The sequence below is a fragment of the Pan troglodytes genome, chromosome 1 (genome assembly GCF_028858775.2).
Source record: "Pan troglodytes isolate AG18354 chromosome 1, NHGRI_mPanTro3-v2.0_pri, whole genome shotgun sequence".
NCBI lineage: Eukaryota > Metazoa > Chordata > Mammalia > Primates > Hominidae > Pan > Pan troglodytes.
The window spans coordinates 79,259,155-79,282,194 of NC_072398.2; the positions used below are offsets into that span (position 1 = coordinate 79,259,155).

The 23,040-nt window shown below is 36.8% G+C and overlaps 2 protein-coding genes across 38 annotated transcripts in view; one reads left to right on the forward strand and one right to left on the reverse strand.

Annotated features, from left to right (window-relative positions):
* Positions 1–23,040, forward strand: part of SCYL3 (SCY1 like pseudokinase 3) — an 80,274-nt gene that overhangs the window by 41,537 nt on the left and 15,697 nt on the right. For 15 of the 24 annotated variants that reach the window (XM_009437955.5, XM_063795518.1, XM_063795474.1 and 12 more), the window contains 2 exons: positions 800–1,494; positions 1,997–2,687. In XM_009437955.5, coding sequence (XP_009436230.1) covers positions 800–1,494; positions 1,997–2,056 — 755 coding nt within the window. In that variant the 3' untranslated portion in view covers positions 2,057–2,687. Of the gene's footprint in view, positions 1–799; positions 1,495–1,996; positions 2,688–8,441; positions 8,690–23,040 lie in introns of those variants that run through there. The other 9 variants (XM_063795481.1, XM_063795516.1, XM_063795484.1 and 6 more) reach the window with 2 other exon arrangements.
* The window catches only part of FIRRM (FIGNL1 interacting regulator of recombination and mitosis), a 57,551-nt gene continuing 37,198 nt past the window's right edge, over positions 2,688–23,040 (reverse strand). For 10 of the 14 annotated variants that reach the window (XR_010151838.1, XR_010151839.1, XR_010151837.1 and 7 more), the window contains 8 exons: positions 18,638–18,823; positions 13,210–13,332; positions 11,967–12,062; positions 7,958–8,071; positions 6,154–6,258; positions 5,413–5,493; positions 3,849–3,968; positions 2,688–2,986 (listed from right to left, as the gene is read on the reverse strand). Coding sequence is in view for 8 of the 14 variants with exons in the window: in XM_063795463.1 (XP_063651533.1) it covers positions 2,789–2,986; positions 3,849–3,968; positions 5,413–5,493; positions 6,154–6,258; positions 7,958–8,071; positions 11,967–12,062; positions 13,210–13,332; positions 18,638–18,823 (1,023 nt within the window). In the remaining 6 variants the exon portion in view is untranslated. Of the gene's footprint in view, positions 2,987–3,848; positions 3,969–5,412; positions 5,494–6,153; positions 6,259–7,957; positions 8,072–11,966; positions 12,063–13,209; positions 13,333–18,637; positions 18,824–23,040 lie in introns of those variants that run through there. The other 4 variants (XR_010151836.1, XM_063795464.1, XR_010151841.1 and 1 more) reach the window with 4 other exon arrangements.

The window sequence follows — 23,040 nt, forward strand, 5'->3', positions numbered from 1 at the left end:
TTTCCATTGCTTGGATGAATGTTTTCCTGAGACTAATAAGCTTATGGGTGTTTTGGGAATTTTGAGACTGATTTATTTGTAATTATGTAGTCAGCTTTGGTCTCATCTTGTTTCTCCAGACTATTGGATATATACTTACCTCCTCTTTATAATTGGTGAGAAGTGCAGGTTGACATTACTTGAATTCTTTTTTGCACTGATACTTTACTTTGAGACTTTTGATGCCTTAGTGCAGCATCTTCCAAATTGTACCAAGAATGATAGTTTTGAAAGATGTTAATGGGCGTGTTGTGAAAAAGAGTTCTGTGGTTAAGTTTGGGGAAATGAGAGCAAAGTCATTAACACATGGCACAGGATCTCTCAGTGCCTTAACTACTACACTTAGGGAAATTTCTTAAAGTGAGGTTAATAAGTTGAGTTAGGCAAACTTATTTGAGCCTGCAAGACTTTTTCAAGGCATATGTAATTAACATCCCAAGGATAACACTGCCTGGCTTAGAGCATTTCTATATTTATGTGAATATACTGTATGTTTGGATATTTAATAAGGATTGAATGCGCTAGTTATTACTTACATGCTTCCACTGAGTTAATAATATAAGTATTATGTAATTATTTGGATAACATGTGACATCGTTGATCTTGAGTAATGTTCTGCTGGGATCTCTTTTGTTTAGTATGCATGGATATTCCCAAGTAATTAGATCTATACTACTACACTTCCTTAATGCTATCCTTCCCCTAAGTGTAGTTCTTACCTTTAACCAGTATTTTATGAGAATAATTCTTTTCCCTACAGGCGATCCATTTTCTCAGCCTATTAAATTTCCCATAAATGGACTCTCAGATGTAAAAAATACTTCGGAGGACAGTGAAAACTTCCCATCAAGTTCTAAAAAGTCTGAGGAGTGGCCTGACTGGAGTGAACCTGAGGAGCCTGAAAATCAAACTGTCAACATACAGATTTGGCCTAGAGAAACTTGTGATGATGTCAAGTCCCAGTGCACTACCTTGGATGTGGAAGAGTCATCTTGGGATGACTGCGAGCCCAGCAGCTTAGATACTAAAGTAAACCCAGGAGGTGGAATCACTGCTACAAAACCTGTTACCTCAGGGGAGCAGAAGCCTATTCCTGCTTTGCTTTCACTCACTGAAGAGTCTATGCCTTGGAAATCAAGCTTACCCCAAAAGACTAGCCTTGTACAAAGGGGGGATGACGCAGACCAAATCAAGCCGCCAAAAGTGTCATCACAAGAAAGGCCCCTTAAGGTTCCATCAGAACTTGGTTTAGGAGAGGAATTCACCATTCAAGTAAAAAAGAAGCCAGTAAAAGATCCTGAGATGGATTGGTTTGCTGATATGATCCCAGAAATTAAGCCTTCTGCTGCTTTTCTTATATTACCTGAACTGAGGACAGAAATGGTCCCAAAAAAGGATGATGTCTCCCCAGTGATGCAGTTTTCCTCAAAATTTGCTGCAGCAGAAATTACTGAGGTGAGTACTTTTTATGGAGTAAACTGTGCTACTAGCTTTAGGATTTCCCTCATAGGTCCTAGTTGCAGTATCCCATTTATAACAAGCAACATGCTATTATTTTCCCAATCAAGTCAAGTCAAGCACAAAATTAACAAAATCAGTTTCTGTCATTGGTATCTTTCCTTCCCCCAGAAAAATGTAGCAATGCTTAGTTTGTTTAATGAGCTCTTGTAACCTTTTTATTTGAAAAAGAAAAAAAAGGGATTAAAATAAGGATTTGGTGTCATCCACACTGATTTTTACTGGATTTTATGGTTTTTGAAAAGCTATTTTCCAGTGCCATGGTTTTGTAATCCTACTTTTCAACTTTCTGTTAGAGCTCTAAGTTATTTTACTTAGTACGAGGTAGTGTTTCTGGCATTAAAAGATAAATTTTAAATTCCTGCTTTTTCAAATTTGCGTATGATTTTTGCATATGATTTGTTTCAGTGGGTTCTTGGTGTGCTTTATTTTGTTGCAGGGAGAGGCTGAAGGCTGGGAAGAAGAAGGGGAGCTGAACTGGGAAGATAATAACTGGTGACAATAGATGTGAGTTAAACTTTAGGAAAAAGGATTCCCTTTTTTTAAAAAAAAATCAATACCTCAAAAGCAGGCTTTGGGACAAGAAAACCCCAAAGTGGCCTGCTTTTCCCATCCCAGGAGCTCATTATCCAGTCTGTGCCAACTGAAGTAGGAGACTGACTGAGTGCTGGCTAAAAGCCCTGGGTGGTGAGGCTCACAGTACTGGTTTCCAGGAGGAAGAGCCTTTGTGCATTTGACTGAGGCCAGTTTCTATGAAGAGCAAGTAGCTGAGGAGAGGTCGAATTTACTGCTTTTTCCAGGACAATTCTGGAAGTAAAGAAAATGTAATTCAAGCTGGTTAGCTTAATTTTGTGCCATTCTTTAACATAAGAGTAAGCTCTATTATGAAATACAACTTTAAAAAATTTTAGCTATAAATTATATAAATGATTTTAAATTGCTGAGGTTTCCTTAGGCAGCTTATTTATTTGTTTACAGTTAGTTAGACTATCTATCTGAATAAATGGTTCTTTGTGGACCTGGGCAGTTCCTGACTGTTCCACATGTAGTACATTGTACCAAAGTTCTTAATAAGAATATTCCCCACAATCCTGTTCTCTAAATGTCAAATAAAGATTATTTTCACTAGATTCAACTTTACAAAATTTGTTTTATATCTGTTAGAAAATGTACAGACATAAGTATTTTCAGTTGACAAAGCATCAAACCCAGTTCTGCCTAGTGATAAGTTTCACCCTAGAGTATGTATATAACGTTTTAGCTTATCCATCCTTTCTTGGAGCGCCTCCATTTCCATTAAAAGCCAGGCTGGAGCAGGACCCTTTTGGAGTAGTGACTCAGTTGCTTCCAAAGCCCCTGCTATTGTATGCAGCGCTGACCTGTACTCTTCTTCCCAGGGGAACTCCTGACGAGCTCTTTTTGCATAAGGCTGGAAAAAAAACAAACATAAGTAATATCATAATATCCATTCTAAATATAAAGAACCTTCCTTTTGGACTGGAGTAAAGCTTACATGCAAATTTTATTCTAGTCATTGGATCACAAGGGTAGGAGGATGCACCCCCAAACCCCTACACAGTCATCTAGAAAAATATGTAAAAGCATTTTGGTTTATCATAGCAATTCAGAGTGCTACTACCAGTGTCTTAGTTTGTATGTGGTATACAACAAGTATCCTGTCCCAAAGGGCTCCCAATGAGAAGTGCTGCATAGTCCAAGCTTACATGTCTTATAAACAAGTTCATAAATGTATTTTCTTTTTATGAGAGTTTGACTAAAACTTATCAGAATGTTGTTCTTCATGAATTACTACTATACTATACTAATTACTATACTAATAGTGCTCAAAACAATATTTTGAATATCCTTATTGGTGTCAAATTCTGCCTTTTAATAAGTAGATGTGCTCTTTAGTTACTGCCAAAAATTATTAGGAGACTCATTTGATTAATAAGGCAAGGAATCAAACTAAACATTTAGGAGTAAGTTTCTTTCATTTTCTTCTGTGGTTCAGTAAAGACTGCATTTATAGCATCACTGGTACAATATGTAACTTCCCTTAAAGGTTACTACCAATAATTCAAACATACTGAAAGAATATATTTGATATGGTGTAGTCCCACTTCTTAATTTTAAAAGCAACTACCATAAAACAGAATTTTACATGTCTAGATCTATTTGATTTGAAATTCAGCATAAGGCTGGAAAGCACACTGGTTTGTTTCGTCAGTAAGTAAAAAGGGCAGAATTTGCCTTGTTAAAGTTTGGCCCCTATTGAAATCAGCCCATACCTGTAAAGATGATCTCTTTGCTTCTTCTACAGTCACATTAGCAAAGGGTTCCCAGAAAATACCTTTTTCCTGTTTCACACGTTCCACTTTGGCAGCTTCAGTTTCATCTACAAACCCAGTCTGCCAGGGACCATGAAAAACCAAGCAAATAGCAACATGTTAGCACTCTACTAGATATGAAATGGCCACGTAATTTGTTCAAGTGCTGAGTGTTCAACCATACTAGGCAAATTCTGGAAGTCACATGGACTGATCTATAAATACTCTTAGTATAATCTGGATTAAATCACTCTACTGTGTTCTTCCTTACAAAAAAGTTAGTTATAGAGTTGTCTTTGCAGGAAAAAATGATAGTCTGCTAACCTTTACTGTATAAGCTAAGAAACTGGCAACAGCAGTGTATACACATGTACTTAAAATCCAGCTTAGATATAAGTAGGCCAAGTGTGGTGGCTCATGCCTGTAATCCCAGGACTTTGGTGGGAGGAATGCTTGAGCCCAGGAGTTTGAGGTTACAGCGAGCTATGATCACACCACCACACTCCAATCTGGGCGACAGAGCAAGACTCTGTCTAAAAAATAAAGTTCAGTGAGTCAAGTGGGCCCATTCCACCTAAAAAAAAAATATGTAATATATGTAAAATATATAACGTGCATCATTACATATAATATATAAAATAATTCAGTTTCTCCTGGTAGTCTAAATTTGTGGTTTAACAGTTCCACTAGTATTTCAATTAACTATTATTTCCTCACACTAAGTTCCAAAGTATGCATAGACATAGGAACCTTGTGATTCAAAATTTTGGTTTTAATTGTAAAAACAGGTCTTGGCTGCAAAGAGAATAAAAAAGCCATGCCAAAAAAAAAAAAAAAAAAAGGACCCTGAGCTTACCCTGGCTTGGGAGGCTGCCAAAAAAAAAAAAAAAAAGCCATGCCTAAATTATACCCAAAATATGGTAGTAAACATCCTCTCACGCCTACCTAATTATGTGATCAAGTGTATTTAATTATGATTATTAATAGCTTAGGGATCCTCATTAGTCATCTCACTGCCTGGATAATCAGTGCTGTTACACCCCAAACTACAGGCAGAGGAACTACAAGTGTCCTTTTTTGAGACAGTCTCACTCTGTCGCTCAGGCTGGAGTGCAGTGGCACGATCTTGGCTTACTGCAATCTCTACCTCCCCAGTTCAAGCAATTCTCCTGCCTCAGCCTCCTGAGTAGCTGGGACTGCAGGCGCGTACCACCATGCCCGGCTAATTTTTGTATTTTTAGTAGAAACAGGGTTTCACCATGTTGGCCAGGCTGGTCTTGAACTCCTGACCTCGTGATCCACCCACCTTGGCCTCCCAAAGTGCTGGGATTACAGGCATGAGCCGCCGCGCCTGGCCCCAAGTGTTTTAATTCTGTGGCCTCAATTGCTTAGTAAAAGTCGTCAGCACTGTGATCAGCACTGTGAAAAGTTTAAGCTACGAAGATACTCAGGTTGGTTACAGTTACATAATTTCGGAAAAAAAAAAAATAGGACAAAGAAAACATGAGCCACGTAAAGAAAGTACCTTCTCCAGAAAGGATACAACTTTGTTCTTAGTTTCTTCAGAACTGAGACACTGTGGAACTATCTCTTCATGATTTGTTCCCTATTAAAAAATTGATGAACAAGACCAATTTTAACATTTCAACAACTTGCAAAGACAAATAGATGAGTTTTATGAGCTACCTTAACCAAAAATTCATTTTAAATAAGAGTCCCAGAGGATCCTCAAAGGTGATAAACTCATGATTCCTTCAGGGTCCCTAAGGATAATACAAAATTAACTTCTGTACAAGTGTTGTAAGCTTTAATTACTTCTGCTGGGTCATACTAATGCTTCTGGACTCCCTTATGATCATAGGCATGACTATACAGCAAATGCAGTAAGAGTAAAGGAGCAACCCATCTTACAGGTTTAGGTTCATCAGCCTAACCCTTATGACTGATAGCACAAAATGAAATGTATTATCATTTGACCCAAAAATACTATCTGCTGGAAGACTGTGTCTGTGTCTGTCTGTATCAGTAGGCCTGCTGTGTATGCCTGTTGTGGTCCTTGTTTATTCAGAGGACCTTAGGAAATTCACTTCATTTATCTAAGCCTCATTTTGAGAAGCTGTAAAAGAGATAACGAGTAATGTACCCTTCAGACAATTTTCCGATTGCAATACAGAAGCAGTTCAATAAATGTTTTGGGATTGTTCTGGAATATTTGAAATATTAAAATGGTTTGAAAGTCATTGTGATAAATCAGTTTTATAATTACCTCAGCAAACTGAGTAAACGCCTCCAAGGTATGTTGTTCTAGCAGCCAACTCCTGTCAGCTAGCAGTAAGGCAAACATACAGGACAGGTTGGGCAGAATTCTGTCCTAAAAGAACCAAGCCTTATTATAATAAAGAAAAGAAACCATAATAGATAATCATAAAATAGCCATACATTCAGTAAGCCCAGTGTTGTCAAGTTTCCATAATCCTGTCCCAGGGGACACACACTAAAACATATTAGGTAATGTCACTCTTTTACTCAAATCCTTCCAGTAGCTCCCTATTTCCCTCGTTAGTGAAAGCCAAAGTCCTCAAATGGCCTGCAAAGTCCTGCTACCTTTGTGTTAGCTATACTTGCTTCCCTGAATATGAGGCATGCTCCTATCTCCAATGCTTTGCATTTCAGGTTTTTACTTGCATGTCACCTTGCTGAGGACTTCACTAACTATATATCCCATTTCAAATTGGACCCCCACATTCATATTCCCTATCTTCCTTCCCTGCTTTATTTTTCTCCATAGCACTCACCACCATTTAATATACTGCACATATCACCATGTTGTTATTGTTTATTGCCTCTAAACAGGCTAACAGTGGGGATTTATTAGTTTGGTTCATTACTGCATTGCCAGTGATTAAAACAGCACTGGGTACAGCAAAAACTTAATCTTTCCCGAATGGATAAATCAGTCAATCTCATTTCATAGCTTTAAATGCCTCCTATGTTCTGATGAATCTCAAAAATTTCTTCAGGTCTTGACCTCACTCCTGGGAATACGGAAGGCACTGCGATTTCTGCTTATAAAACGTTTGTTTCATAATTTCTAGGCCTGTGCATAGTCCGTAGTGGTTCACAAATGAAGCAGCATTTTGGAATAGATTTATTTCATGGTAAAAAGAAGACAGCTCAGATGCCAAGTGTCTTTGGATATTTTTGTCAAGAGAGCTGAAAAGAAGCTGTCAACATTCTATGCTTATCTCATGAAATAAAACCTTAACATGATGGAGACAGATGGGATACTGTTAACTTATGAACAAATAAAAGAGCCCCTTAGAAATTAAATTTTTGGTTTCAAAGAGTTTAATCCACATGTTCTGAGATACTGTCTATCATGTGTTTAATTATGTAAGAAAGTTCTCATTAGTGAACTCTTTATAGTCTCTCCCTTGGAGATTGAAGTGTCAATTACTAGAATTACTAAATTTTGACTATAGTAATAAGGAAGGCGTAATTCTCAATTTATGAAGATCTCTTTGCTGTAAGTTCTTTAAATTATGTACTGGCCTGGTAATATACATTTACTGAGGTTTTAAAATTGAGTAGATGTGTATTGCCAGGCCAGTGCAGTATAATTTTATAAATAATCTATTTGTCAGCTATACATATTTTGCAACACTTTCAAAAATATCGTCTTTAAAAACAGGTTCTCTTTCATGGATAAAAAACGAAGAGTATAACTTTAATAAATTACCAAATTTCCTAATCACATGCTGTTCCCTATAAGACAAATACACAGGAACTATGTATTAGAACCCAACTGGAATAAGAATCTAATATGGTAGACTACAGCCAACTAATAAATTATTTGTGTATCAACATATATTTTTCTAAAAGAAAAGAACTTAAAATGAGTTGTATTATAAGTTATAAATAGATTTTATAATCTGTCTGGAACATAGTTTTTTTTTTTCCAACTTTGTCAGTAATTGCAAAATTTCAGAAAAAGCCTAAAAATCCCTTAATCACTAACTCTTATAGAGATTTTGTTTTAATAATACAAGAACAGAGTTAAGCAATATTACCTGGATAGCTTCAGGTATAAAAAGTTTTCCTAAAGAAGATACAAAATCCAACATTGCCAAACGAACATAGTCAGGAAGCTCTAATTTAAGTAGTGAGGTCTGCAAAGTTACTGCCTACAGAGGTGAAGACCAAAGAACAGTTATAAATAATACCAGTATTTTGTACAGACACAATAACTGCCTAAGATTTGGATGGAAATGTGGGGAGGGGAAACAAAACCAAACCCAGAAAAAAAACAAACACACCACAGCCCCTGAACTTCACTGGAGAATTTAAATAAGACAATCCTATGAACAAGTTAACAGTTAAAGCATTATTCTTACCACACCCTCCTGCCTCCAACCACGTAAAAAATAAAAGTATACATGTTCCTGAAAAACTTTATATACCAAACCTTTAAAACATATTTTGTACAAACAGTATTTTATTGTGCTTTGATTTATTGCAATTTGAAGATACTGCATTTTCTTTTTTTTTTTTTAGAAATATAAGGTGTGTGGCAACTCTGTACTGAACAAGTCTACCTGTACCATTTCTGCAACAGCATGTGCTCACTTCATGGCTGTCACAGATTGGTAATTCCTGCAATATTTCAACTTGTTCATTAGGATTTTATTATGGTGATTTGTGATCTTTGATGTTACTATTGTAATTGTTTTGGAGCACCACAAACTGTGCCCCTATAAGATGGCAAATATAATAAATTGTGTGTTGTGACTGTTCTACCAACAGGTAGGTCACCAGTCTCTCCCCCTCTCCTTGGGCTTCCCTATTCCCTGAGACACAATATTAAAATTAACCCTAAAATGGCCTCTTAAGTGTTCGAGTGAAAAGTATAATCTCATCTCTCACTTTAAATCAAAAGCTAAAGATAATTCAGCCTGGTGCTGTCAAAAGTCAAGAGAGGTGAAAAGCTAGGCCTCTTTTGCAAGTTAGCCAAGTCGTGAATGCAAAGGAAAAGTTCTTGAAGGAAATGAAAAATGCTATTCCAATGAACACGGAAAGTCTTATTGTTGATGTGGAAAGTTTTAGTGGTCTGGATAGATCAAACCAGCCACAATATTCCTTTAAGCCAAAGCCAAATCCAAAGCCAGGCCCTCTCTCCAATTCTGTGAAAGCTGAGAGCTGGAAAAGCTGCAGAAGAAATGTTTGATGCTAATGAGGTTGACCCGTGAAGTTTAAGAAGCAATCTCCGTAACACAAAAGCACAAGGTGAAGCAACAAGTGCTGATGAAGAAGCTGCAGTCAATTATCCAGAAGATCTGGCTAGGATCACTGATGGAAGTGGTTGCATTAAACAATATATTTTTAATGTAGAGGAAACACCATTCTATTGGAAGAAGATGCTACCTAGGATTTTCATAGCTAGAGAGGTGAAGTCAATGCCTGGCTTCAAAGCTCAAAGGACAGACTCTCTTCTTGGGGGCTAATGCAGCTGCTGAAGTTGAAGCCAATGTTCACTTATTATTAAAAAAATCCTAAGGCCCTTAAGAATTCTGCTAAATCTACTCTGCATGTACTCTATCAATGGAACAACAAAGCCAGGATGATAGCATGTTTATATCACTGTTTACTGAATATTTTTTGGCCCACTATTGAGAGGCCTACTGCTCAGAAAAAAAGATTTCTTTCAAAATATACTGCTCATTGACAATGCGCCTGCTCAACCAGGCACTCTGAAGGAGACGTATAAGGACATGAATATTGTTTTCATGTTTGTTAATACAACAATCATTCTGCAGCCCATGAATCAAGGAATAATTGTGACTTTCAAGTCTTATTGTTTAAGAAATACGTTTTATAAGGCTATAGCTGCCATGGATAGTGATTCCTCTGATGAGCCTGGACAAAGTAAATTAACCTTCTGGGAAGGAGTCATCATTTCAGATGCCATGAAGAACATTCATGATTCATTTGGAGGAGGTCAAAATATCAACATTAACAGGAATTAGAAGTTGATTCCATCCCTCATGGATGACTTTGGGGGGTTCAAGCCTACAGTGAAGGAAGTAACTGCAGATGTGATAGAAATAGCTAGCAAACTAGAAGTAGATCCTGAAGATATGACTGAATTGCTGCAATCTCATGATCAAACTTGAATGGAAGAGGAGTTGCTTCTCATGAATGAGCAAAGAAAGTGGTTTCTTGACACATAACTACTCCTGGTATAGAAGATGGTGTGAACATTGTTGAAATGAAAACAAAGAATTTAGAGTATTACATAAACTGAGTTATTAAAGCACTAGCAGGATTTGAGAAGATTGACTAATTTTGAAAGAAGTTTTACTGTGGGTAAAATACCATCAAACAGCATCACATGCTACAGAGAAATCTTTCATGAAGGGAAGAGTCAATTGATATGGCAGACTTCATGTCGTATTTTAAGAAATTGCCACAGCCACCCTAACCTTCAGCAACCACCATCCTGATGGGTTAGCAGCCATCCACACTGAAGCAAGACCCTCCACTACCAAAAAGATTATGTTTTGCTGAAGGCTTATATGATCATTAGTGTTTTTAGCAATAAAGTGTTTTTTAATTATGTACATTTTTTACACATAATGCTATTATACACAACCTACAGTATAGTGTAAACATAACTTCTGTATGCACTGGGAAGCCAAAAAATTTATGTGACTCACTCACTTTATTGTGGTGGTCTGGAACACAACCTGTAATCTCTCTGTGGTATGCCTGTATTTAAAATTCTATTGAGAGAAGTTCATTATTTAGCAAGGACTGGTAAGCTTTTTCTCTAACAGGCCAAATAGTAAGTATTTTAGGCTTTGTAGGCAACATGTTCTCTGTTACATATTATTTTTTATTTTGCAAACCTTTAAAATTCATGCCTAGCTCTTGGGCTGAAAACAGGAGGGCAAAATTTAGACAGGAGGCCATAATCTGCAAACCCCCAATTTAAAAGAATCTTGAGGTGAAATCTTTTATAAAGGAAGCAATACCTTTTGAACAATCTACTTATTTAGAAATTTTAGAACTTTATTTGGGTTTTTTAAAGGTAGGCACATTATATCAAAATTATTGTATTTTTTCTAAAAGAATATTAGAGCTTTCAGAATCAGAATCAAATTGTTGCATTCAATGAGTTAATTACTGTATTCTGACTCTTTATAACTTGGTAAAATCCATGTTATACATATGGTATAGGACATACTTGTTATTGCTAACTTCTTCATATACATACACCATTAAAAACAGCTACTAAAAGCAAAGCTGTTACTAGTTTCATTCCTTTCTGTTCCACCACATACTGTGACAGGAATCATCTCTTCGATCATCTTCATAAATAAGAAGGGTAGTTTCTCCTCTTAACAGTTATTGTTTATCTTTCTTACCTGACCCTGAGCTTAAGCTAACTCTTAATTTGGGGCATCAATTCTGTCTAGTATGGACTCATTCCAAAGCCTCTAAATCACTTCAGTTTAGCTGAAGGGCTTTTCCACTTTCTCTGTCATCTTAGAACTTCCAAAAGAAAGGCACAGCTGAGGCACCACAAGGGTTCCCGAGACAGTGACGCAGGCTCTGCCTGTCCTAGCCATGTAAGCTGGAGGCCAAAGAGGAAATTCAGCAGTGCTCTTCTTTCAAAATAATTTTATTTTTTCAAAGAAACAATGGGTGCTATCTTTTAATCCACACCGGTTAGATTCCACATTCCCACAGCTGCTGAAATGCCTTTGAAACTGCTATGAATGCAGGGTTCAACACATGAACTATGACTCCTAACCTCAGGGGTTTGCAGTGGGTAGAACAAAAAGTATTGACTGCTCAGTATAGGGTGACAGAGAAGAACAGATAAAGGCTGAATTAACAGCGCCATATATTAACAATACTGTAAGGAAGAAAGAGAAATGAGATATCATTGATGAAGACAAGTCAATATATGACACAACAAGAGGAGGTTTAAAAGAACTATTTCTAGAAAGTTATTTTACATGATAGCAGTTTTAGCAACCTCCTTAGCAAACAAAGTATCAATCTGGTCATTCTTACCTGAAGTATCAGTTTAGGATCTAGAGTTTGAATGAAAAATCCCAACAGTGGAAGTAAAAGGCTGAATGTCTGTTGAACATAAGGTTGATCTGCTACCTAAGAAACACAAAGTAATTTTGAAGAAAAATTTTCAATCACATAAGAATAATAATAGCAAGCTTTTATTGAGCATTTATTATATATCAGGTAATATGTTAAGTATTTTATATTTATTACCTCATTTATGCCTTACAAAGCAGCTCTATGAGGTAGATATTATTACCTTCACTTTACTGATAAGAAAACAGGGTCAAAGAGGTTAAACAATTTCTTCAAGATCACATGGCTAGGATAAAAAGCAGAGCTGTGACTGAAATGCAAATTTAAGTCTAAAAGGGATCTAATTACTTGTCTGTCACTGAAAAGCTTGTATGTTCCTTAGTAATCTTAAAATTTCATTTCCCTTCTTCATAATTTTGGTTTACATTATAATATTGTAAGCTATATCTCCAGCACAGATATCCTGAATGAATACTGAATGATTTGTGAACATCAGGGAAAGTATTTGTTGAAGCCAAAACACTGCAGTAGGGCAATCTGACCATAAAAAACAATAATAAAACATTATCTGTAAAATCATTTCTATCATTTCCCAAAAGTATGGCTGTTGCCTTTAGCTTCCACTAGCTGCCAGAGGCCAATGTTGATTTCTACTTAGTCAAAGAAAACAAACAGGCTATATTTTTAAACTAAGAAACACGTGTACAACCATGTGTGGGATGCGTATCATTAGTTTTAGATCATCACTTGGCTTTTTGGCTTTGCTGGGAAAGAGAAATACAAATTAGCCACATCCATTCACTAGCCCTTTCCACCTTTAAGTCAGCTCACTCTCCATTGCCCAAAAGATTTATTAAAGGTCCTAGAATTATAGAAATAGGATACATTAACCCAAGACAGAACAGAAACAGTAGGGGAAGAGATGGGGGCGGGGGAGGGGGTGGGGCAGAAAGGGTATAACCAGTTAGGAAAGTAAGTAGGGGGACTGCCATCACATTATGTATTCTAATTTTACTAATATAATGCTATCACACTCTGAAAAAGCTGCGTGAGAGAGTACAGGTACTTTAAGTTCTTATAAAGGTCTACCAAGCACCCAAAAGAATTAGATACATTCTACTCTACACTGGAAAATTTCAGTACAATCCTCTTTTTTTGATATTTTCTATTTTTTGATAAGGAAAGGATCAGTTGCTTTCCTTACCTGTTTAATGTTTAAAAAAGCCCAAAGCTGACTCACAACTTCCATAATTGCAGTTTGTTTTCCTGTATCCAAAGCTTCACCAGCAGAATTACATATTGCAAGCAAAGCAGACAGTACTGTGTTCTAAAGGACAGAAACAGGAAAGGACTTGAGTTTAAACACCAGTCTAAAGCACCACCAAGAGCCCACTTAACTAGAGGTTATAAAAGTTACTTTTAACTCTTCATAAAGTCCATGTAGAATAATATTTCTAAGAGCCAAAGCCATCTTTTCAGCTATTTAATTAACACAAGTATATATTAAAAATAATTTTCCTTGTACACAGAAACATTTGCTTTATTTTTCTAAATAAACTTTTTTTTTTTTTGAGATGGCATCTCGCTCTGTCACCAGGCTGGAGTGCAGTGGTGCAATCTCGGCTCACTGCAACCTCCAACTCCCAGGTTTGAGCGATTCTCCTGCCTCAACCTCCCGAGAAGCTGGGACTACAGGCACATACCACCACACCCAGCTAATTTTTGTATTTTAATTAGAGACTCAGTTTTCACCATGTTGGCCAGGATGGTCTCGATCTCTTGACCTCATGATCTGCCAGCCTCGGCCTCCCAAAGTGCTAGGATTACAGGCGTGAGCCACCGCACGCAGCCATAAACTTCCTTTTAGGGTGAAATGTTGGTAACCCAAAGTTACCAAATGGAAGCAGAAATGTACTTTAATAAATAGTTTTGATACAAGTGGCCAGTATAATCAAGCTAATTTATAATATACATCAACAAAAAGTTATTTTTTCACATTACGCACCCAGCAATCTTTATAGGTTACTAGATTTTTATTTTTCCTGTCGTTTTAAAATTTTAAATGCCTCAGCAACACTGCATTTAATAAGCAAAGATAGTACTTAAAAAATACTAGTATTTGAAACTAAAGGCAATCTTTTCTGGATTAACTCTTACCATGTGTGAAAATACTCAATTCTCTCTCTGACTGGCCAGAAATGAGGTTGTTTGAGGTGTGGTGGGGGTACAGGGAAGGTCTTATGAGAATGTAATAAACAGTAACAATGAATGCCTTGAATCTATTATACTTAGACAACCACACTTAATTTTATGCAATTACCATACAACTTCTTAAGATTTACCTATTTCCTTTTACAAATAAACATGTTCTAGATGCAGAAATCCTCAAAACGATACTAGCAAACCAAATTCAATAGCACATCAAAAATTAATTTAACATGATCAAGTATACTCCATTCCTGGGATGCAAGGTTGGTTCAACATATGCAAATCAATAAGTGTGATTCACCACATAAGCAGAATTAAAGACAAAAACCATATTGATCATCTCAATAGATATGGAAAAAGCTTTTGATAAAATCCAACATCCCTTTATAATAAAGGCCATCAAGACACTAGGCCTCAAAAGAACATACATTGAAATAATAAGAGCCATCTATGACAAACTCACAGCCAACATCGTACTGAACAGGCAAAAACTGGAGGCATTCCTCTTCAGAAATGGAACAAGACAAGGATGCCCACTCTCACCACTCCTATTCAACATAGTATTGAAAGTTCAAGCCAGAGCAATAAGCAAGAGAAAAAAATAAAAGCAGCACACAAATAGGAAAAGAAGAAGTCAAACTATCTGTTTCAGGATACAAAATCAATGTACAAAAATCAGTACCATTTCTATACACCAATAACATTCAAGCTGAGTGGCAAATCAGGAACACAAGGCCGAGTGCAGTGGCTCATGCCTGTAATCCCAGCACTTTGGGAGGCCGAGGTGGGTGGATCACAATGTCAGGAGATCGAGGCCATCCTGGCTAACACAGTGAGACCCCATCTCTACTAAAAATACAAAAAATTAGCCAGGCATGTTGGCGGGCACCTGTAGTCCCAGCTACTCGGGAGGCTGAGGCAGGAGAATGGCAGGAACCCAGGAGGCAGAGCTCACAGTGAGCCGAGATCGCACCATTGCACTCCAGCCTGAGCGACAGTGCGAGACTCCATCTCAACAAAAAAAAGAAAAGAACACGATCCTGTTTACAGTAGACACATGCACACCCCTAGGAATACATTTAACCAAGGAGGTGAAAGATCTCTACAAGGAGAACTATAAAACATTGCTAAAAGAAATCATAGATGACACAAACAAATGGAAAAACATTCCATGCTCATAGACTGGAAGAGTCAATGTCATTAAAATGGCCATACTGCCCAAAGCAATCTACAGATTCAATGCTTTTCCTACCAAACTATTGACACCATTTTTCACAGAATTAGAAGAAACTATTCTAAAATTCATATGGAATCAAAAAAGAGCCTGAATAGCCAAAGTAATCATAAGCAAAATGAAGAAGGCCAGAGGCATCACGTGACTTGACTTGAAACTATACTATAAGACTACAGTAACCAAAACATCATGATACAGGTACAAAAACAGAAATGGATCAATGAAACACAATAGAGAACCTACAAATAAAGCCACATACCTACAGCCACGTGATCATTGAAAAAGTCAACAAAAACAAGCAATAGGGAAAGGACTCCTATTCAATAAATGGTGCTGGGATAGCTAGCTAGACTACATGCAGAAGAATGAAACTGGATAGCCACCTTTCAGCATATACAAAAATTAACTCAAGATGGATTAAAGATTTAAATATAAGACCTCAAACTATAAGAATCCTAGGAAAAAACCTAGGAAACACCATTCTAGACATCAGCCTTGAGAAAGACACCAATAGCAATTGTAATGAAAACAAAAATTGACAAGTGGGACCTAATTAAAGAGCTTCTGCACAGCAAAAGAAACTATCAACAAAGTAAACAGACAACCCCTAAAATGGGAGAAAATACTTGCAAACTATGCAGGTGACAAAGGTCTAATATCCAGAATCTATAAGGAACTTAAACACCTGAACAAGTAAAAAACGACCCCATTAGAAAATGGGCAAAAGACATGAACAGACGCTTCTCAAAACAAGACACACAAGAGGCCAACCAACACATAAAAAAACTATCAGGGAAATGCAAATCAAAATCACAACAAGATACTATCTCACACCAGTCACAATGGCCGTTATTAAAAAATCAAACAACAGATGCTGGTGAGGCTGCAGAGAAAGTAAATGCTTATATACTGTTGGTAGGAATGTATATTATTTCAGCCACTGTGGAAAGCAGTTTGGAGATTCCTCAAAGAACTCAGAACTACCATTCTACCCAGCAATCTCATTACTGGGTACATATCCGAAAGAAAACAAATCGTTCTACCAAAAAGACACATGTACTCACATGTTCATTGCAGCACTACTCACAACAGCAGACATGGAATCAACCTAGATGTCCATCAACAGATTAAAGAAAATGTGGTACATATATACCATGGAATAGTATACAGTCATAAAAAAGAATGAAATCATGTCCTTTGCAGCAACAGAGAGCGGCTAGACACCATTATCCTAAGCAAATTAACAAAGGAACAGAAAACCAAATACCACATGTTCTCACTTATAAGTGAGAGCTAAACACTGGGCACTCATGGACATAAAGATGGCAACAGTAAACACAGGACTACTAGTTGGGGGAGGGAGGAGAGATGGTAAGGGTTGATAAACGGTTGGGTACTATGCTGAGTACCTGGGTGATGAAATCATTCATATCCCAAACCTCAGCATCACGCAATAAAACCAGGTAACAAACCTGCACAAGTATCCCCTAAATCTAAAATAAAAGTTGAGGCTGGGTGTGGTGGCTCACTCCTCTAATCCCAGCACTTTGGGAGACCGAGGTGGACAGATCACCTGAGGTCAGGAGTTCGAGACCAGCCTGGTCAACATGGTGAAACCCCATCTCTACTAAAAATACAAAAATGAGCCAGGCATGGTGGCGGGTGCCTGTAATCCCAGCTGCTCTGGAGGCTGAGGCAGGATAATCGCTTAAGCCCAGGAGGCAGAGGTTGCGGTGAGCCAAAATCATGCCACTGCACTCTAGCCTGGGCAACAGAGCGAGACTCCATCTCAAAAAATAAAATAAAAAATAAAAGTTGAAAAAATTTAAAATAAAAGACGTATGTTGAACAACCTGCTGGACTAAAAAGCTGTGGTCATACTTCAAAAAGTTTACTTATAGTGCTTTTCTTTACCTAATATAAAACAAAACATCTTTTGTCCTTACTATAGAAATTGGTACACATTAAATGCTAAACTCGGACACATTTAACCCATTCTTAACTAGGTATTTGATACTTTTTCTAAAATAAAGTCACATAAAAACATTTCCTTTGGATAAGCCTGGGCACGGTGGCTCACACCTGTAATCCCAGCACTTTGGGAGGCTAAGGAGGGTAGATTACCTGACATCAGGAGTTCGTGACCTGCCTGGCCAACATGGTGAAAGCCTGTCTCTACTAAAAATACAAAAAATTAGCTGGGCATGGTGGTGGGAGCCTGTAATCCCTGCTACTCAGGAGGCTGAGGCAGGAGAATCACCTGAATCCGTGAGGTGGAGGTTGCAGTGAGCCAAGATCACACCATTGCACTCCAGCCTGGGTAATGAGAACGAAACCTCATCCCCACCAAAAAATTATAGTAATTATGATCAAGTGTCATTACATATAACGGTTATCAGAACATTTGTACTCAGCATGGAAACATATGCCCTCAGAAAAACCTGAACTCCTAATTTAGAACTGCAAATAGACCTCTGTCCCTTTAAATGCCCTATCCTTATCTTTGCTTTTCTCTACTTAACATAATTGGCATTTCTTATTTTACTGTCCACTGCTAAGCTCAAATGTGAGTCTATGAGAGTAGAAATTTTTGGTTCCCGATGTACCCCCAATGCCTAGAACAAAGTGGCACATAAAAGTACTCCAAATATATTTGTTGAATGAATGAATGAGCATATGAACACTAAACTCGAAATTTCAACTACATGTACTATATCCAGCCAACTTTAAAAAATCTCACATTTCCTACTTCTTCTAGTAGATAAGTCTCTTTTTATTATTCCATTATTTTATGAGGGAACATTCTATGTAAAAGGTACATAAAGATTCAGAGTAAGTTAGCATAAAATGGGGGTTGTATTTTGTCGAATGGAAGAATTACATCTGCATAATCCAGAGATGCATCAGCAAAAATACACAAGTGAAGTGTTCCATAGTGTGTTTGATCATGTCTCAACATACCTTAAGCGACATAGGAAACAACCCCCCAATATAATACATCAATTAAAATAACAGTTAAGTTTCTCACAGATTCTTTTACAATGTAGAAATCTGAAAATCTTACTAGGTTCTAACAGAAACAGAGAACAGAGAGTGTGTGCATCTTATTAACAACCTAACCCCAGTACCTAAAACAATGCTCAATAAACAGCCGCTGAATGAATAAAATAAATCAAAATTATTATCTTACCAGAGATTCTAGTTCTCCCAAAGTACGACTCCTGCTCAGCCATTTCCTGCATTCTGCAGTGCCTACTGTGGTGACCTCATGGACAGTTTGTTCCCTAAGCTCAGGAGGTAACGCCTGGAAGGAAATATGTTGCCACAGAGGCAGATTTTCCGCTTCTTTTGGGGAAAATTTCTGGATAAACTCCAGCTGAAATAAATTGTTAAAGAAAGAAGAGTAACATGAGACAAGTCAGAGGAATGGATACACAAAAGCTAAGTATTAGTTTCCACATTTAATATTTCGAGAAAGCTTTATAATGGTACGGTAATATCTACATTCCAGACCAAGGTAACATAAATGAACATGCTTTATTATTATTGTTATTGATGCTGCATTGGTTTCCAAAACAAAAACACAGCTTAAGTGGAGCACAATATAAATGCACCAAGACATCAAATAATGTATTTCATTATTAGTTATGTCAGATATCTTATCATGCTCCTACTTACCAATAAGTCTTATTTTCCTATATACTCGTCACCTTGTACAGTTAAGTCAAAAGTAATATTCCAAATATACAAACTGGATTTAGTCAACCTTCATAGCTTACTATTATCTCACTTGATTATAGCAGAGAACTTAAAGAAGCAAAGATTCAGCTTTCAAATGAGTTAGCTGGTTCTGTCCTACTTTAGACAACATACTAAATCAGTTTCACAAAGGTAAGCCACAAATCAAAAAGAGCGTGGTTGGCAAATCCATTCCACCACTGAAATAACCAAAGTGCTTACTAGGTTAACAGAAAAGTACTGTTTTGTTAAAATGCAGATGTTAGAGACTAGATAAAAATGGAAAACAAAAGTTCTAAGAAACAGTTTAAATGTTGAATCAGTTTTTGGTAGAAAATGCTGCATTTAATGATTAAAATAAGTATAATCCAACTAGGAAGTATATTAGTGTATTTTCTAAGAAGTAGAATAATTCAATTTAAAATATTCAAAATCTACTTGATGAAAACTTTTCCCATACCAAAAACTAAAAACCCACCAAAAAAAAAAAAAAATTAAATCTGACAGAGAAACTTTTCTGTCATATGCTATATTTGTATTTCAATTTTATTTCTTTTGTGGAAAATATTTACCAGTCAATGCAAGCTAGAAATCATGTGGCTATCTGCTGTGACAGAGGCTACAGCCAGAAAAACAGATCCCTTGATGAGCAAGTGTCTATTACAAAAAGCAGCTTTATTCATAAAACCAAACTACATCAGGAAAGCCAAGAGAACTGTGCCAACTGGTAAACATCAGTTCAAATATCACCTTTCTTTATAATAAAGTCCAGTAAGTAAGTGAACTACTTCCCTTTCCAAAATAGAACCTAAAAAAATAATGTCCTGGACAACATAAAAGGGTAGGTATTGCCAAAATTTGTTATAGAAAGAGTTCAAGATTCTATTCTGAGGTTGAAAACCCTGGTTTCAACACAATTCTAAAGACTTAAAACTGCTATGACAAAATAGTTCATAAAAGACTAAAGTATAAGGGGACAATACACAGAGAATTATGACTTCTTAAAATTGGAAAGAGAAAAAATACACTTGTGGGTTTAAAATGCAAATGCAGTAATTTTTACTTTACATTAAAAAGGTAGTACAATTATCAGTGTGCTTAGATAAGGCATATTAAATACTTTTCCCTCAAGTAGGTAACCTCCTTGTATTTTTGCTTTTCTTGATACAATGGAATACTACTAATAGTTACATACTAAAAGAAATAATGTGATTTCAATAATTACTCCTATTAGAACAGTAAATGCATTCTAACATCTTTCTATTAGCATTTTCTTCCAAATTAGCATCATAGACACCTTTGTTTCTTAAAGTATATCATCACCATACTGGGATTAACTATTTTCATTTATGTTAAGGTGACATCACTCGTAAAAAAATTTGGGTTCTTATTTTACTATTTAAAAAGACACCATCTTGTATGCAAATAGCTGAATAATTATTTCAAGTTTCATTGCTCGCTTCTCCTTTTTTCTCTAATATGCTTTCTTACCTTTGCTTCTCTAGTCCCACCACCTTCCACATTCATCCTGTAACATGTAACTCAAATGCCATCAACTCCAACTCCTATGCCTACCTGTTCCCATACTGCACCTCTTCAGAAATGACTGTCTCAGCTACAAACATCCAACAACATTTGATTTGTGCCTCACTTTTGGCATTCATCACAAACCACTCTTTAATATGAGTATCTTTATAAATTTATTATTTCTACTAGATTTTATGTTCCTTAAGATATCATGAGATAGTGCAGTGGTTTCCAAGTTGTTTTTTTACAATAAGACAGTCTTGCTATGCTGTCCAGGCTGGACTTGAACTTTGGGCTAAATAAAAAGATCCTCTGATCCTCCTGCCTCAGCATCCCAGATCAGCTGTTAGGTGTGAATTTGTGGAAGTTATTTAATTTCCTCAAGCTACTGTTTCTTCATCTGTCAAATGGACACAATATTATCTATCCCACAAGGCTGCTGTAAGGACTAAATGAATTAAGTTCCTGGCCTGGTACAGTCTCAAAAATATTATTTCCCTTCCTCCTTCATTTAAGAGAAAGGATAATGTCTTAAGGGGTTAAAAAAAGGGCCAAGCAGGAGAGGAGACCTAACATTTGTTAAATGGTCTTTTCATGACATATGTGTATCTTATCAAGTTTCTTAACTGCCATATGAGTATTAGTATCTATCTCAATTTTATAATTAACTCTCTTAAGGACTCTTAAAATAGGTATGCAGATTCAGGTTTTCTTAAATTTTATCACAATAACTTGTACATAAAGAAAATCTGCATTTGATAACTGAAGATACAAATTAAAAGTAACCCCTCATTTACCTATAATTTACATATCTGATAGTCTCAATTATTTGGAAAAATTTAGAAAACTGAGAGTAAGAGATCTCTAGGCATAAACTATAATTTATCTAATTTAGAACACTGCTTCTAAACCTCATAGCTAATTCATTCTGAGTTATATTATTTTAAAAGTTAAAATTTCATAACCACCTTGGGAAAATAATTTTATTCCTGTTGTATAAATAAGAAAATTGAGGTTAAAAGGAAAGTGACAGCTGAGCTCAATAGCTCACACCTCTAATCCCAGCACTTTGGGACGCCGAGGCAGGAGGATCGTCTGAGTTCAAGTTTGAGACCAGCCTGGGCAACATAACCAGACCCTGTCTCTATTTTAAAAAAAAAAAAAAAAAAAAAAAAAGGAAAGTGACTTTCTTAAAGTCTTATGACATGTGACCCTTTCCCTCCCAGTCCCACTTCTTCTAAGATATCTGGAGTAGAAAATTCTTTTGGAAGCAAGCAAGCTCCCCATGCTCTTAGAGGGCTAATAGGTGGGGCTACCAAAAGAAGGCTAAGAGGTAAGTGTAGTACCTCTGGTTCCTGGCCAACCACTCTAGGGCAGGAAAAGACTTGGACTTGAGGCAAAAACCCTAGTCAGAAATAACTCCTAGCATTTACTGAGCACCCTCTTAAACCCAGCACTATCCTGTTTTGCATGTATTATTTCCAAGTCTTTACAAACTTTTTCAAAATAGTTATACATATCTTCTGCTTTGCAGACAAGGAAAATGAAGTTCAGAAAGGATGACTTGCCTAAGGTCATGGTATGCCAGGATTCAAACCGAGGACCATAGGACCTTAAAGTCTAATCCTCTTCACTAATCTAGTGGTTCCCAAGCTTAGATCCAAGTCTGACTCACGCAGGAACTTAATGATAGTACCAACAAAAACAAATTATTGAGCCTTACTTCATACCCATGCCTCCATACCCGTCCATCCACAGATTAGAGTCCAGGAACTTATATTTTTAAAAGAGCTCCTACAACAGTTCCAATGTGACCAGTCTGAGGGACTGCACTAGGCCATACAGGTTTATGTAAGTAAAGACCACTAAGAGCAAAAATAATATTCTAGCTCTTCAAAATAAAAGGGGCAGGGGATATAGAACCATTTCATATCATGTATCTCAAATATGTATGAAAAATAAGGGGAAAGATCTATTTCAGGAAGACAGAATTAGAATAATTATCTATAACTCAAAGCAAGGACATCAAAATCTATACCCAGCAACAAGCACAGCAATCAACATGTCAAAAATTTATGCTTAGATCACACCAATATTTAAATTTAAAATAAATGGAGGCAAGGCCAGGCAGAGTGGCTCACACCTGCAATCTCAGCACTTTGGAAGGCAGAGATGGATCACTTGAGCCCAGGAGTTTGAGACCAGCCTAGGCAACATAGTGAGACCCAGTCTCTACAAGTAATTTTTTTAAAAATTAGCCAGGCGTAGTGGTGTGTGCCTGTAGTCCCAGCTACTCAGGAGGCTGAGGTGGGAGGATTGCTTGAGCCC